Source organism: Sesamum indicum, linkage group LG9 (assembly GCF_026168435.1).
Source record: "Sesamum indicum cultivar Baizhima isolate 11 linkage group LG9, ASM2616843v1, whole genome shotgun sequence".
In the NCBI taxonomy this organism is placed as follows: domain Eukaryota; kingdom Viridiplantae; phylum Streptophyta; class Magnoliopsida; order Lamiales; family Pedaliaceae; genus Sesamum; species Sesamum indicum.
This window is the reverse complement of record NC_142665.1, coordinates 5,527,702-5,544,860: the sequence shown is the minus strand read 5'-3', so window position 1 is coordinate 5,544,860 and position 17,159 is coordinate 5,527,702. Positions and strand designations below refer to the sequence as shown.

Below are 17,159 nucleotides of genomic sequence, written 5' to 3'. Positions count from 1 at the left end.
GAAGAATTAAGCTGTCCACTACACTACACTACAACATGACAACACACACTACCCATATATTAAAAATAATTAAACTAACTAATTAGTAACAACTCTGTTTGTATGCGTGATTAATTAAGTATATTATCATAATAATGATTAGTGAATTGTCTCAAAGATAATATTAACAACAAATGACACCACTTAATAACAATAAAGTCATGTGGAGACTTAACTCATCAATTGTCCGATTATGGGTTATTATTACTCATTGGTCCCAGAAATGGATTTTGAGACGGATTCTTGTCAATAAACATATTTAAAATCTTGAAGTTACACTTATTGGGAGGAATTTAATCTTTCACTCTCATCCCATACATTAGAATTTCATTTTCAATGTGGAACGAAAACGCCCGTGATAAAATTATAAAAAAAATAAGAATTAAAAAATAAAATATTATTTCAAGCATATAATTCAATTAATTGATTCATTGCCTTTTAATCCCATATAAAATATTAATAAATAAAAAATTTCGTGATAAAAAAAAAAAAAGGAAACATGACCTAAAAAACGTTTAAAGAAGTTTATAGCCTCCTGCATTAGGGGATTGCATTGTTTTATTTTATTTTTTTTTTAACAAATATTTACGAAAGCACATCATATATATATATATATATTTTAATTCAGAAGGGTTTTTTTTTTTACCCATTAGTATTTTAATTTCACACGAGGCTTTATTGCATTTAGTATTTCAATTAATATATAATTCCCCGGGAAAGCAAATTATTGATGATAATTATCTTTTTAATTAGTGAAGTGATGAAAGTGCTCATATGGTACTTTTTATTAATTGAGATAATGGGTGGATTAATTCATGCATGGTAATGTGGGCAAAAAAGAATTTGTTAATTTCTTTCTACAATTTAATGTTTTATATCTTGTGGGCCTATAAATTATTGAGAAAATTATTTAAAAAAAAGATGAAATAAATTTATTTTTAGAACCTAATTTAATAATCTAGAATTAGTAATTAGTGGATTCTTTAATTTCCTAATACAATTAAAAATATTTCAATTTTTTTTTCTAAGGAGTATTAGTTGAGTTCCTTTTGTTTTTGTTATTATTTAATTACAAGATCTAAATTAATATTAATATTAAACATTTTTCACCTCCAAAATCAATAAATCATTCTTTAAAATATGATAAGGTATCCTGTAAACTAAAAAAGCACTTCTAAAATTAAAGGTCTTAGAAATATATCTAAAATTTATTCAGCCAAATATCCCTGCACTACCCAAGAAAAAAAATAATTCTTTTTTATATTATAAATGATTATAATTTAAAATCATTATGACAAATTAACACTATTTATTATGATTAAACAAATTCAAAAATTTAAATTTTAACTACAATTAATTAATATTTGTGATAGTTATTAGATATGACTAATAACCAGACTTCACTAGCAAAAACAAAAATACATAATAGTCGTACAATTATAATTAATTAATATTTACTAATTTATTTATTATTAAGTCTAATAATTAATTATGTATGTGAGGGGACAGCAATAGAGCGGCGTTGGTGACGAAGGTGCGGGGCCATGCAAGCGAAGAAATTCGCCACTAATCTGTAATGGTCGGCTACAAATTTTGGTTAATCATTTCTCTAATCTCACATTAATTAATAATTAATTTTATTTTTGTTTTGTTAGGGGCGGCCAATGAAATTAATTTAAACTTTATGATTAATTTTCTTAATTAACCCATGCACTCTTCCGCCCCCCATAAATACCAAACACGCCCTCCACTCTCTCCGCCATCACACACACTACACACAATCTCCCAGCTCACAGACACACTCACACACACAGAGCGAGCATACATATCCATGGGAAAGGACGTTGAGAGTGCGGAACCGGCGGCCGAGTACTCCGCCAAGGACTACCACGACCCTCCGCCGGCGCCGCTGGTCGACGTCGACGAGCTCACCAAATGGTCCTTCTACAGAGCGGCGATTGCGGAGTTCATCGCCACACTTCTTTTCTTGTATATCACCGTGTTAACGGTTATCGGATACAAGAGCCAGAGCGACACCGCCCACGGCGGCGATGAGTGCGGCGGAGTCGGCATTCTCGGTATTGCTTGGGCCTTCGGCGGCATGATTTTCATCCTTGTTTACTGCACCGCCGGTATCTCTGGTGAGTGAGTTCACATGCATGTAAAAGGCTTAATTCTCACCCTTTTTTGCCTGCTTTATTAGTTTCCACTCTAAAATTAACCACAAAATATTAGATAATAATTCTAAAAATATATATTTATTAGTAATAATTTTTATCTTATTACAACATAATCATTACATAAAAAAATTATACATAACATTATTACTACATGCAGACAATCAGTAACGCATACATATAGTAGTGAATTATTGTAAATATATTTTCACTATACATTCATCACTAATTATTTATACTGATAATTTTATGCCAAATTTTTTTTACCACTAATTACTGTTATTAAGAACTTGTATACATAATTATCAACATAAAAATTACTGAAAAAAATATTTTCGTAATAAACACCAAAAAATCCTCATCGAATACGGAAGATTAGCAATTATGTAATATCACTATATATTTAATATTTTATATATCACTAGCTAATATATTTGAGGGAGATATATATATTATTAATAAATATTGTTAATTAATTGTTGCAGGAGGGCACATTAACCCGGCGGTGACATTTGGGCTATTCTTGGCAAGAAAAGTGTCACTGATAAGAGCATTGGTGTACATGGTAGCACAGTGCTTGGGTGCAATCTGCGGTGTGGGTTTGGTGAAAGCATTCCAGAAGTCGTACTACAACAGGTACGGCGGCGGAGCCAACGAGCTCGCCGCCGGCTACAACAAGGGCGTGGGTTTGGGCGCTGAGATCATCGGCACCTTTGTTTTGGTCTACACTGTTTTCTCAGCCACTGATCCCAAGAGAAACGCCAGAGACTCCCATGTCCCCGTAAGCACCTAATCCTTCCTCCCTTACAAATCTATTATGAATTATTTCGAAATTTTATACATAACTTTCATCATTAATAAAATTAACAAGAATTAGAGAAGCATGAAAAATTAAGTGTGAGGTTTAGGTATCATTGACCTTTTTTTAGTGTGATTGTGGAAGATTTTTTAATATTATTAAACTAAGAGTAGGTAAGCTAAAGTGTTTTGTCATATGTTATTTGCATGTTAGGATGGTTATGTATTTCATTATTTTATGTTATCCTACAAACTGAATAATTATTAAATTTCTCCCTTAAAATCCCTTTCGAATCAATTGACTTTTATCAATAATCTTTTATTTATATTCATTTTATTTTTCTTTTCTTTTATTTACTAATAAATATAATAAAAATTTATAGCATGCACACGCATTCAACATATTTCAACTCCTAGTATTTAATCAATAATTATGTGGTGATGCTAATACATGAAGGTGTTGGCTCCCCTTCCGATCGGCTTCGCGGTGTTCATGGTCCACCTAGCCACCATCCCCATCACCGGCACCGGCATCAACCCTGCTAGGAGCTTTGGTGCCGCCGTCATCTACAACGACGATAAGGCTTGGGATGACCACGTACGTATATTACAAACATATCGGTCGATATAGCTATTAATTTTTGCATAATAATCTATAAAAATACTAGAATAAAAAAAAAGTTCTTTATTGAAAATTAATAATGATGGACACACACATATATCTATATATAGATTAAATTAAATTAACCCAAAGTTTGGATTTATCAAATTGTAGTGGATTTTCTGGGTGGGACCATTCATTGGAGCTGCCATTGCTGCATTCTACCACCAATACATTCTAAGGGCTGCAGCCATCAAGGCTCTTGGATCTTTCAGGAGCAACGCCTAATTGAGCAATCAACGGATGAGATGATTTTATGGATGCGTTTGCCTGAAAATTGATGGCGAAGAGGGCCATTGCATGATCACCATCAAACTGTAGATATATTCCCGTGGAATCGATCCTTTCTTTTTTTTTTTTTTTTTTTTCTGTGCTTGTTTAATTTCCATGTATCGAAGTTGCTTTTCTTTGTTTTGTTGCAGCAAGTGCTTGTATGTATTCATCGATCTTCTCATGATTTAAGGATTTGTGTTTTATGGTATAATGTTGTCTTATTTTCAACTTCCTAATTTAGTATATTGTAAATTACAGCTTTCTTTTCAAAATTTATTATAATTATGAATATTCCTTATTATTTTAAATATTATAAATACCCTTCTCAAATGAAAAATAATTATATAATCTTTGACGGTGAGATAGATACTACTAGCTACTTTACTTTTGCTAAAAAATTTTAAATATAAAAAAAAAATTCTATAGGGAATATTAGTCATAAAAATACTTAATTTTTTTTAAAATATATATATAAAATTATAATTTATAATTCAAAAGGATATTTTGATCAATTCACTACAAAAAATTAGATGGAAACCAAATGTAGACTAATGGAATAGATTTGCTGTTAGAGGAATGTTAAAATTATAGAGGTGTTTATAATTTCTTATACAATGACGAAGTATTTATAATTATATCAAATTTTAAAAAAAATATTGTAAGCTATACCCTTTAGTATATATTCCAAGTCTTTTTACGTTATTATTGAAGAAAATTCTTACTTGAATAAAATTTAACTAAACTCAAACTAATTTACTTTGTACTGTCACGTGATTGATTAAAAAAAAATCAATTTGATCTTATAATGAGTACAGCAAAATTTGTCTTATAATCAGTTTGGATTTGAGAATATAAAACTACAAAATTACGTTTTCCTCAAAAAAAGTTAAAAAATTATACTTATATTCCTCCGAGAATTCACTATTTACACGTACGTAATTCTTGTTTGTTAGGATTTAGAAAGAAAAAAATACTCACATTAGCAAAAATAATTACATAAAATTTTACCCTATTATTTAATATTTTTATATAATAATTTTGTACTTATATATAACGGAAATGTAATAATGTTAATCTTACTCCATTTATAAATATTACATTTATCCCTCCATAAAAATACGAAAATATACATGGGAATGTAAAATAAGGGATAAAATAAAAATTTATATATTTTATTTTGTAATGCCAACATTTGCAATCCAAACCCTAATGAAGGAGATCAGGCATACATAGAGAATTTTTAGAGGGATGTAAGTGCAACTTTATTTTGAAAAAAGTATAATTTGTCATTTTTAGATAGGGTTTATGTGTAATTAACCCATATAATTATCAATTGCACTAATAACTATTATTATAAAATTGGAATTTCAACTCATAACTTCATAATCATGATGCTTAAATTTTGCTAATTAAAATAGGCGTAATCGACTGTTTTGTCAAAGAATATGTCATATTCTGAGCTATTTTTCTCTTTAAATAGTTGGCGATTCTTGAAAAGGTGATTTGAAGCTCAGTTAGATGTCATTTAAATCAATGGTACTCAGGTAAATTAAATTAACCAGATGGAATATGTTAGGTGAGTGGGGGCGTAAATGCTTTCACTTTTATACGTATTTTCCTGTCACATCAAAATTAATTTAAACGTGAAAGGGTGGTAGTGAGACTTTCCAACAAGTCAAAACACTTAATCAGAAGGATCTCCACCGTCCCCAGTCATTTTTAAAGGGTGATGAGCCACTACTAATCTACCTTATCTTGTCCCTGTAATAATTATTTATGTAAGGTTGTCACTTGATATGCTCTTTAAGTTATTCCTTTAAGAAAACGTATTATAATATGTTTTCTAACATTATCAACATGCTTATTATATTACATACATATACCAACCAAATTATTATGACAAAAGAATTAACTGACTTGTACTCTTGTTTAATTTATTGGTTTCGTTCTTGGCATCTGCCAATTCTCTTTTTCAATAGATGCTGCAATCCTGAATATTACTTATATTGACAAAAAATTGTACTGTACCTCGGAATAATTTAATTAGATTTTACAGATTAAATTTATTGAGTCCCGAGTGAGGGCATGTGTAGGTTAGATTTGAAGGGTGGGTTCCAAGTCCAACTAAAATAGAAGTCGGGTCGAGATGGATTGAGGGACGGGTCTAAGAGGACCTCAAGTCCAATCGAATTCGTCCTATTGTCATTCCTACATTTGTTAATTTGAATATGAGTTAAGTCCAGTTACATTATCTTTGAGCCTATCCAACCTAAATATAGGCAATTACTGTAGGGTCGTGTTTAGTAACTTGAATGTCCTTATTAATTCAGATATATGAAGCATTTATAATGATGAGATTGGGTCACATTATGGTTGGATATAAATTAATCTTTAATTACTACCTCATCATCTGATTATGTCTGCATAACTAGTTAGACTAATTAATGTCTATTATGCTCTTTCTATTAAACTAAAGACAAAAGAAAAAACAAAACATGCCTAAAAATTCCTACAAAATTGCAAAGACAAAGAAGAATCATTAATTGCTTGAAAATATATAAATATTATTATTATTATTCTACAAATATTTAATTATGTATTTAAATTTAATATTATATAATTTTAATCATTATTTAAAAGAGAGGAGTAATTTATCCTATATTAAAATTATAGGAACTTAATATGTAATTTTAGTGACGATATATCAATTAAAATCGCTTGTTATTTTGTCATTAATAGTATCTTGTAGTGCATGTGAAGAGGCACACAAGCTCTGCTTCATGTGATCCCGGAAGAGATAGCTCTCCGCTCCTACCAAAAATATTGATGCATTCTGCAAAACTTGTGAAATCAATTATAATGACCTCTCTCTCTCTCTGTGTGTGTGTGTGTGTGTGTGTCTTCTGCAGCTGTTTAAATATAAAACACACACAAAACACACAGTAAAAGAATTGGGAGTGATTTCTGGGACAGCATGCGCTTCTTGCAACTTTGTAATAATGTGGAGAAGGGGTGAGAGACAGAGACAAAGACAGAGAGGAGAGTTTGCTTTGGGAAATGGTGCTTGCCTGCAACCCACCCCTTTCTTATTATTATTGCACCCTTTGCTGATCCTTTAAGCTACGGGAAAATTACTTTTTTTATTTTATCATAAAATATGAGAAAGCAAGAACATCAACATAATTATGACTTTGTATTCATGTATTTTCTCACATTATTTTCCTACTTTTTCTTTTTCCCCATAATTTTATTATTAGATTATCATAAATGTTAATTATGACTTTTGATTAGTTTAGATCAATCAAGAAGGTGACGAGCTATACTGATTCAATGCCTCCAGCCCATGTGAAATCGTACAGCTAGAAAAACTTATAAATATTAGCCTTCAATACCCAGTATAATTTTTATTATCCTACTATTTCTTACAATATTAAGCATTTTTCTTTTACGATCCTTCTAACTTAAGTATCGAAGCGCTATAACCAAGACCTTGCCTTGTAAGTCTATGGTTAGGAGGAACCTATGCATATTCAAACATTTGGAAAGAGCACTCTACTATGTGATACCCACATTAATTAGTATTCGTGGAGCATTATTTGTATTTATCAAACTTCTTGGCACTTTAGGATGCATTAGATGCTTTTAAAGAAGTTATATCAATGTCGTATATTCTAATATCATATACTATTTAGGGTACTTTTAATATATATATATACACATATTCAATATTTTGGAAAACATATCTAAAATATTTTTAAGAAAAAGTATTACTTCTATCACATATATATTAGATATGCTTATTAAGATACAAATTATTGAGAACAAAAATATAAAAAAATAGAGATATCATAAGGTTGATTTTCAACATTATTTATATGATGCTATATTCTTAATTATATTCCAGTTTATTGTACATATACTCCGTAGTTTGATTTTCTTCATCATAAGATAACTCTATTTCAAAAGATTCACCAAGCATTAAAATTAAATTAATTTTTTTTATATTTTTTCTTAATTTAACAAAAATTATTTACGTGCACTCTCGAAATGAAAAATTAAAAAATTTAGATCCTTCATTTTTTATTTTTTATTGTGGGGTGGGGTTGAAGATCACCTAACAAGCATAAAATATGTACTTTTGAGTTACGTAAATGCGTAGAAAGTTGCGCAAATTCTTGTGTATGGATGGGAGTGAGACATGCCTGCAAAGCTAAAACTAATTTGGGCTCTTATTATTACGTCAAATGAATTTGGATTGATGAAAACATGAATGTTTTACTTGTTTATACTATTGTAATAACAATAATAATAATAATTAGGGCTGGGGATTAGGTCAATTAACCGTATAATTTAGGAATTATGGTAGAATGAGCATGGGTGATGATGTCTAATTTGTGTACGTAGGGGGGGAGGGGGGTGGAGGCACTCAACTCAAATCAATGCATATCATTCATTCTCACTCCCGCACCATCTCATCATTTTAACCTTTGCTCCCTCTCTATGCATCTCTTTATTTTCCATTTTATATTTACTCAGACCTCCAAATAAAATAAAGCCTAAAATATCGATACTTTTTAGGTTAATATTTAAAAGAAATCACATAACTTGCTATAGAAAGTGTGATATAAAATTTCAATGGATTTTTCTTTTCCAAAAAGTAGGGAAAATTCAAATGAGTTGGGTTAATACTCTTTTTATTTCGAAATTATTACATATGTTTTTTTTCCCTTGAAATGTCAAATTAATTTGCATATTAGTGAAGGGGGGCATCAAATTTTTCTCAGAAATGTTATATATCTGTAAGGAAGGAACAGCATAGAAAATGTGAACATCATTAACTTCTTTCTTTTACAGCCAACAAGCAACCAGATTCAATTACAAGCAACAACTCCTCCATTACGTTACAACCTATAAAAGCACAGCTCCAACTCCAAAAACACAAGCACTCACCCCACAAAACCACAACTGCTCCACACACCACACACACACACAATGGCTCCTCTGCTGATCTTTGCCTTTCTTTCCTTCCTCTCCATCACCAGAGCCGAAGATCGAGCTCATGGTCTGGCCAACCAGAGCCCAATGGCAATCTCCCCAGATGCGTACTCATTCTTCCACCCCAACGCGCTCCAACCAAGCGCTGCCAACCCGTGTGTTTCATCAAGCTGTTCGACAATGCCTCTAGCCGCCACTGTGAAGTCTACTCCAGCCCAGCAGAGTGCCCCCACCAGAAGCAGAGGGCTGGGAGCTGGCGGAATTGCTGGGATTTCTTTGAGTTTCCTTTTTGTCTGCCTTGTGGGGATGGGAGTTTACTATGTGAGCATCAAGCGGCGAGCCAACCTTGAAAGAGCTGCCAACCCCGAGCAGCAAGCCAAAGTTTGATGTATAGAAGTTGCACGAGGATGTGGTCCGAGCATTTCTCGCCCGCCTGTACCATTTTCTCTGTCTTCTGTTATATATCAGTCCCTATTTTCTGTATTCATTTGGCTTGTATGGTGTTCACCACAGCTCAGTCGTGCATATTTAGTAAGGAGGTTTTGGGGTCATTCATCCAACATTGGGATCGAAAAATAGTAGTGGAATCTTCTATTACACTTTGATATTACACATAATTATCAGATCATATATGCTTAACACGTGTCCTCTTTGAAAATTAAAAAAATACAATTACATTAAAGTGTAATTTAAAAATAAGATGTATAGAGATATACATATTAATATGATACCAATGTGTAACACCAAAGTGAAATATAAAATACTTTCACTAGAAAACAGAGCATTGATAATATAGTATTGAGGACTTTCGACAAAAGAAATGCCTTCGTTTCAAGAAAAAGCAAACTCAAACTCACACACATGATTAAGTGTAATGTACAGAACAAAAACAGTAAAGTACATCCAGGATAGACCTATAATCACAATGCAACAAGCATCAATTATTACTTAGATTAAATAATCAAGACAGCTAGTCATGAATGGTAAAAACAACCAAGGGCCATGTACCTAATATTGTTCTACAATCAGGATTACTCAAAATTTTTGAGAAAATTTTAGTGCTGGGAACAATAAACAAAGTAAAACATTAAGCTATACTATAGGCAACATATGAAAACGAAGCAGGAGAGTAATTGGAACATTAACTTGTGGAGAGATATGGAGGGAGACAGACTAATTTTGGTGTATGTAACCAACAGTATCATATCAGAGACTCGTGCAATTGTAGAACAAGATTAATAAGACTTGGAGTCAAGTATACTCACTTTAAATAAGCAAAAGATGTTAGCAATCTGAATGCAGAGGAAAGCATGAAGCTCTACAAATGGCCCAGAGATCCATGAAATACATGGCAGTTGGCATTGCAGAATTGAAAGTTCTGCATAAATGGAATATTAGGAAATATATGTTCAATCAATATGAAGACTCTTATATTGGAAAACACGTCGTCTGCTGCATGATATACCATATGCAAATTGCAAACAATACTCTTCCACTCTGTAAATAGATATTCAGAAAGATAGAAGAAGTAAGAAATAGTTTGACAACAGGAGATAGATGACACTAAAATATGGCTAAATTATACACTAGCTTCTCATTGTGAAGAAGAAAACACAATAGTTATTTCACCAAACTTTCAGTGTATAGTTCTCCATTAAGATCTCTCTCTTGAAACAAGAAATGGTTGCTGCAGAATCTCCCAAAACAAAGACAACCTTCATACAGTGGCAATATCCTTGGAACATCCCTACCATCCGCGTGAGCTCAAAAACTGAATGAGAGGTCCAAACGTCTTATCCACAGATTTATTCCATAAATGTGCCAATTCTAGGCGAGACTTTCTTCCAAAAATAGGCTCTCTTGGCTGCAACAAGGTTCAAACAGAAGTTTCTAGTTATATTAAAATGATAAATCACTCTTATGTGTAGATTGAGACAGATGCATAAGAACGTCAACTAAAGCATGCTTGATTTCTATTTGCCAAGATTCAACATAAATTGAAAGAAATAGAGTCCAATAACTATTCTACATGTTATGTCCATCAACTTGCTACTCATCTTGTACCGTTTGGTACTTGTTACTCTTACTCGTTCAGTTTCATAATACAAAAATGCTCACTAGCAACTAGCCATTCTCCCTCATTCTTCAAGATGTTACCCTAGCATGGTACTCTAACCATCACTATCAGGATTCACTGGTACAGTCTTCATTAACCTACTTTCCCATGGCTTTATGACTCAAAATGTATCATATATGTAAGCTAAAAGTAACAGAAGTATACAGTTGCATGCCTATAATGAGTCGCCTCATTGTATGATGAATATGCACATATGATGTTATTCAGTATTCTGTTCAAATAGGTGTTTGGAGTTCTCTCTTGTTTGTTTCACTCTGTCAAGTATATCATGCAGACGTCTGAAGAGGAAAATAAAACTAAATACAAATGCGACAGAATTTTCTTAATTCTAGAGACTAGTTGATAAACAAAATAAGTATTGCAGTGTGCATAAAGCGCTTATCTCATATCTAATCCCCACTTCCTTTTGCAATTTCTTTTCATTTTTTTTTTATTGGGTGACCAGAGAATGCTCATATCCAGTCAGTTGTGTACTTGAGCCACTCTGTTCTGCAATATATCCCAGCTGTAGTTGCAACACATAAATTTCCTCTTCATCAATTTAAGTCGTAAACACCCTTAGATGATGTTACATGAACATCTTAACATGATCAGCACCAGATCTCAACAATGCCATTTCACTTGTGATTAAACTATCCTCATTTAGTTTCTCATATTATGTATGTTTTCACCACAATTAATTTGTATATTCCTAAACGTCTAAACTTGTAAACCTACCAATCTGAGGTAATTTCCTCATAGAAGAGATTGGAAGAAACAAGAATCATAAGAAACTTTATCTCCTTTTCGACTAAAAACAATAGGAGGATTGAGGCATCGTATAGCATATGTAGAATGAAGAGTTGATTATGTGTTGGGACTGAAGCTAAAATACAGTACTATAACTCTCACATAATCAACAGAATGAGTAAGCCTCAACCTCTTGATGCCCCAAGGAGCAATGGTGCTGCAGGTTCTTACAAGAAAACTTCAGTTGTTCAAAATGTAATTGCCTGCAATTCAGCTTCTCTAGTCTCTATTTACTTTCTTATAGAGGATACTGTTCTGTAACCATCAATTACATGAAGACATATTGATAAAGCTGCTTTAGAATGTAGCTACAACTGTTTGCACAAATACTAACAAAAACATGGAGAGAAAAGGTTATTCAAGCAAGAGTTAATGTGGTACCTCTATTATACATCTATATCCATATTGATCTTTCTGTTTGTTTGTTTTTGTGTGTATATGAGCACATAGGGACATAGTATTTAAATGTATAATGCAATATTAGAACGATAACTGCGGATAAAACCCTCACAACATGAAATTTCGTCCACAAAAAAAAATTGGAAAGAGCTAATTACATTCTACCAGCTCCTCCAAAGGCCCAATTCATTTATCAAGAATATCCAACAAAACCATGTAAAAAAGAGGAAAACCCATTAAAAAAAAATAGCATCTTTTACGGTGATAATCAGCTTATGAGTAGCCAACATCGAAGAAATTAATCTAAAATATCATCAAATTAATCTAAAATATGATCGAATAAACCCGGAATCGGAATCCAGTGGGAAATAATCAAGAATCGAAAATTACCTGAGGTTCAGCCGGAGAAATGGAGTTATAGATGCTCTTACGCTGCTCAAAAATCACCACTCCAGTCAACACGGTGCCGAGTGCCGCGCCCAACAGACGCTCCTGCACATATACATATACACATACATATAATACGGAACGTACATAAATTAATATATAGAAAATAAAGCACAAATTAAGGGAATAATTTTGAAAATACATAGAAAAAGAAGGAACCTGAGTTAGAACGCTGATCATGATTACTCCGAATTCCCAAAGTATCGAGGGAGAGGAAAAAAAGATTGCGTGTTGTGCGTTGGATTTGATAAAAGAGAGGAAGCGCTTGGAATTGGATGAGAATAATTATTTTTCAGAAGGAAAATGGATATATGGAATGATGGGCTTTTGGGCCGAGGGGCGTATTTGACAGATGGGCTATGTATTTTAGATTCGTCAATTTTTAAATTACTTCTTCAAAATTTACACATTTAAAGTTGATGTTGGAAGTTTTAAATAATTTGGATGATTTAACACTTTAAAATTTAGAGATGCACTCCCTTAATATAAACTAATAGTAAAAAGAAATAAAAATTGGAAGCATATGGAAACAAAACTCCCTTGGATTGTAATGTAATGAGCAAGCAAAAACAAAAGCCCACTCCGCTCACACCATTCCCATTACTCCACCTCCTCCACTCTCATATCTCGTTTTCAACTGCCTTTTCACATTCCCCTACATCTCTCACAATCTTTCCCCACCCGATTCTTCTTCACATTCTCAAGAAAACCAAGAAACCATAATCTCCTCCAGATCTCCATTCTCTTTTTCCCATCAAGTCAACTCTATTTCCTTCACTTCCACACCTCTCACCAATGCCTTCTGTTTCCCAAATCCCCCTCTTCTTCGCATTCCTCCTCCTCGCATACCCCGCTCTCTCTGCTGATTCCCCCCTATCACCCCCTTCTCTTGCTCCCAAACCACCCGCCGCCGGAATCTCCCCCTCATCCGCACCTTCCCCTGCCCCCGCCCCTTCCTTCTCCTCCCCTCCAGCCCCCCCGCCGCCAGATCTCGCTTCAAACTCACCTTCTCCCGCTCCATCTCCACAGGATGACAACCCCGCCCACAAAAAATCTCCCTCTCCGGCGCCTGCGTCCGCGGGAGACATCAGCCACGAGAATGAGCCCAATGCGGGTGATTTAGAGACACTGGAGGAATCCTCCAGTGGAATGAGCGCGGGACAGAAGGCTGGCGTGGCTGTTGGAGTCATCGCCGGAGCGTGCATAGTAGGCGCCGGCGCGTTTGTGTACAAGAAGCGGCAGCAGAACATCCAGCGCGCGCAGTTCGGGTACGACGCCAGGAGGGAGATTCTGTAGGCGTTTCTTCACCCATATAATCTCGCACTCACTACACATACTACACACAGATCTTCCATTATTGCTCATAATTTTCGCTTAGATCTATTCTTAGAAAATCGGTTGGTTGGAGTGATTTGTTTGATTCTTTACTGCTTATCAATGAGAATCTGTTGGCTTCACATTTGTTGTATATTATTTAATATCACACTTCAATTCTTACATTTTGTTCTTGATAATAATTGCTTGCACCATTCATATTCATCTATACTTCAATAAAGTTATGTGATACTATTAATGTAATTCTTGAAAGCTTAAATGTAAGATACGAATCTTTTATAAAATATTTTCCAAAAAAATAAATGCAGTTCTTGTTTTGATATTAGTCAACAGGGGTTTGGATCGCAGACTAATTTGACAAGAATTGAAATTACTTGTATGAGTTTATGAATTTGAGCTTGGGTTCATTTGTAAATTTTATGAAACAAAAGTTTGTTCAAAATAATTGAATCTTGTGATTTCAGTCGTGTTTGGATGTGATAAACGTGTAATAATGATATATTATGCTTAAAACATTGAGAAAATGATCTAATATATTTAAATCCTTTTTTTTTAATTGTAACCTAAAAGTGCTAGAACGAATGTCTTTGTCAAAAATTCATTGAATCTATATATAAAAGAATGAGAAAAAAAACACAAAATGACAAAAGTTAAATGCAAATCATGAAATAAGGGGTTCACGAGACAAGAATAGGCCACGGACAAAGTAGCACGTTGTGGTCCAGAGACTATATGTATAATTCCAAAAGCGTTATTGTTGGGAGTGCGATGAATGATTGGAGTTAGCAGCTGTCCTCATTATTATTCTCGTACTATCTCTTGCACACACCAAATATTATTTTATGAATCATATATATGCTTTAAGAAAATAAAATTGTGGTAGAATTGGAGGCAGATGCATCGTGTTCTTAGTTCACAGAAATTCACATCGCCGAACAAATTAACAATCAAAATACGGACAACAATTATGTCAAACACACACGAGATTAAAGATCAAAACGTTCATTTGTCTAAAACATGGACGAGTATATGGAGGACGTTCTTACAGCCTATTTGATCCTGCACGAATTCGCAAATGCAAGTGTCGTCCTTACCAATACAGTTCACATTGCAAAGGCTTCTCCAGCCTCTGGTGCACCACAACCGTCCATCCTTCCACTGCTTCATCTTGGTTTCCCATTTCCTTCCTTGTTCATCCACCACCAACAACTTCTCTGGGATCTTCAGATCATAGTCTGTGATTACATCTTTCGGGATGTACTGCCATCATCATATATAATAATTAATCATCAACCAAACTTTTCAGATAGATCAGTATTTTCAACAGTGCAAAATAGGACGACATTGTCGAAGAAACTTCAGACAAGTAAGTAGGGCGTACCAACTCATTCTTCCGTCTCGACAATCTTGATCTCGACACAAAAAATGGATTTCTGGGCCGCAGAGCCAGCCCTGATTCGAAGATGTCAGCACCGTAAGAATCTGGAATGTTCTTCTTTTCGTATCTTCTTTTACTAGGCATACTTTCAGTACCAACTGAATAAACCACATCCCATCAGCAAAGGAGACAACATAAACCATAATTAATGTTTTTAAGAACATTGAAAAGGGAAAGGAAATCAAGAATACATGTACGGTCTTCGCTCGTGTTCTTCTCCAGTGCACAACAAGATTTTGACTTGGAGTTTGCTTTTAACTTTCTTGGAAATACTTGTAACTCGCTCATCTTCCTCCTCCTCTTCCACATAATCATCATCGTCATCATCATGTTCTCCGCTCTCCTCCTCTTCCACATAATCATCATCGTCATCATCATGTTCTCCACTCTCCTCCTCTTGCACATATTCATCGTCGTGTTCATCATGTTCTTGGTTGTCGTCCACCTCCTCCTCTTTAACTCTAAACTTGAGAGCTCCTACACCTTTCTTTTCACAAGCATCGTTTCCAAAGAGTAGGAAATCGAACAAGTTGTTACCCTTATAGTTGAAGACCACAAAGTCCCCCATCTCCAATGAATTCTCTTCACAAAATTGTGGCCAATCCTCCTTCCTAAAATACCACTTATCTCCACTACTTGTAGCCACCCCCATCTCCCATAAGTTTCCATACCGATCTCTCAGGACGAATCCCTGCGCTAAAGCTCTTTGTATTTTCGGAACAAACGCTGGAGGAATTTGCTAATCAAAACAATTAGAAAAAGGGTCAAAACATTTATTAGTTACTTCCATTTCTTGCTTAATCATGATTTCATCAGTAGTGTAGTGGAGCAATTACATACATAAAGTACGTATTATAAACTCATATATCTCATTATAAAATATTTTCAGAATTTATTCAAATATTTAAATTCTTAAAATTTTTGGATAGAATAAGATGAGAAATGGTAATTTTTTAATAAATATAGTTAAAAATGATTAAAGTTTTAAAAATAATTTTTAGGATCTTATAAAGCAAGTTAATTATCTAAAAAATCTACCAAAAATGTTGAAGCTCTCAAACATCCTCTTAGTTACACAAACGCAACCCGAAGAAAAGAAAAAATGGTAATGGAAGACGACGACATTTGTCTCATGCAATCTGGTTTTCAGAGACACAGAAACTTGTTGAAGAACAACCACCAAACAGATCATAATTAAAATATTCAGAAAAGAAAAAACAGGAGAGATGGATTGGATCTAATTACCATTTCTTGACAAGTTAAAATGATCTTGAAGAAGGAGTAGCACCCAGTCCCACTATCCATCTCTCTCTACCTACTACTTATTTCTGAGGAGGGGGATTGTGGTCATGTTTAATGGCTATCACTATGAGCGTGCACAAAAAAGGTGGTATACTATATGTAGAACCTGCCGTCTACCTCTTTATTTTTCCATTTTTGCCTTCCCCTCCCTTCCTTCATTTTCATTTCATTTCTTTTTATGTTTCCGATCACCAAAAATGAAATTTTAGGAAAAAAAGAAAAAAAAAGGTTGTATTTGTTCTTGCGTATTCGCATATAATAGTAAGACTTCTTGTCTTTTTTTAAATGTGTAACTCTATTCAGAGCAAACTATTATATATATACAGCATTTTGCAAAACAACATATATATACACTATTTGAAAATATAT

General features: G+C 33.6%; 4 protein-coding genes across 4 annotated transcripts; 2 read left to right on the top strand and 2 right to left on the bottom strand.

Moving 5' to 3' along the window:
* Nucleotides 1-1,784: 1,784 nt before the first annotated feature.
* On the top strand, nt 1,785-4,159 carry PIP2;4 (plasma membrane intrinsic protein 2;4). The gene is made up of 4 exons (XM_011091602.3): nt 1,785-2,180; nt 2,702-2,997; nt 3,472-3,612; nt 3,790-4,159. Exons 1-4 carry the CDS (start codon nt 1,871-1,873, stop codon nt 3,901-3,903), a joined length of 861 nt encoding a protein of 286 aa, XP_011089904.3. The 5' UTR covers nt 1,785-1,870; the 3' UTR covers nt 3,904-4,159.
* A 4,639-nt stretch (nt 4,160-8,798) lies between these two features.
* Nucleotides 8,799-9,582, top strand: LOC105170714 (uncharacterized). The gene has a single exon (XM_011091601.3). It carries the CDS (start codon nt 8,941-8,943, stop codon nt 9,328-9,330), a length of 390 nt encoding a protein of 129 aa, XP_011089903.1. The 5' UTR covers nt 8,799-8,940; the 3' UTR covers nt 9,331-9,582.
* Nucleotides 9,583-10,412: 830 nt separating this feature from the next.
* LOC105170713 (zinc finger, C3HC4 type family protein) lies at nt 10,413-13,032 on the bottom strand. Its single transcript, XM_011091600.3, has 3 exons — nt 12,875-13,032; nt 12,659-12,760; nt 10,413-10,807 (listed from the first exon to the last, which is right to left on the bottom strand). The coding sequence occupies exons 1-3, from the start codon at nt 12,893-12,895 to the stop codon at nt 10,691-10,693; spliced, it is 240 nt and encodes a 79-aa protein (XP_011089902.1). The 5' UTR covers nt 12,896-13,032; the 3' UTR covers nt 10,413-10,690.
* A 1,874-nt stretch (nt 13,033-14,906) lies between these two features.
* LOC105170712 (B3 domain-containing protein REM20) lies at nt 14,907-16,999 on the bottom strand. Its single transcript, XM_011091599.3, is given in 5 exon segments — nt 14,907-15,310; nt 15,432-15,586; nt 15,680-15,851; nt 15,853-16,227; nt 16,734-16,999. Coding segments are annotated over 5 exon segments (1,020 nt in total). The 5' UTR covers nt 16,794-16,999; the 3' UTR covers nt 14,907-15,052.
* Nucleotides 17,000-17,159: the final 160 nt, after the last annotated feature.

Bases quoted from the DNA above. Each gene is read 5' to 3' on its own strand.
- LOC105170713 (XM_011091600.3), bottom strand. From the start codon at position 12,895: ATGATCAGCGTTCTAACTCAG. The intron at 12,761-12,874 runs GTTCCTTCTTTT...GTATATGTGCAG, and splicing joins TGATCAGCGTTCTAACTCAG to GAGCGTCTGTTGGGCGCGGC. The intron at 10,808-12,658 runs GTAATTTTCGAT...ACCTTGTTGCAG, and splicing joins TTTCTCCGGCTGAACCTCAG to CCAAGAGAGCCTATTTTTGG.
- LOC105170714 (XM_011091601.3), top strand. From the start codon at position 8,941: ATGGCTCCTCTGCTGATCTTTGCCTTTCTTTCCTTCCTCTCCATCACC.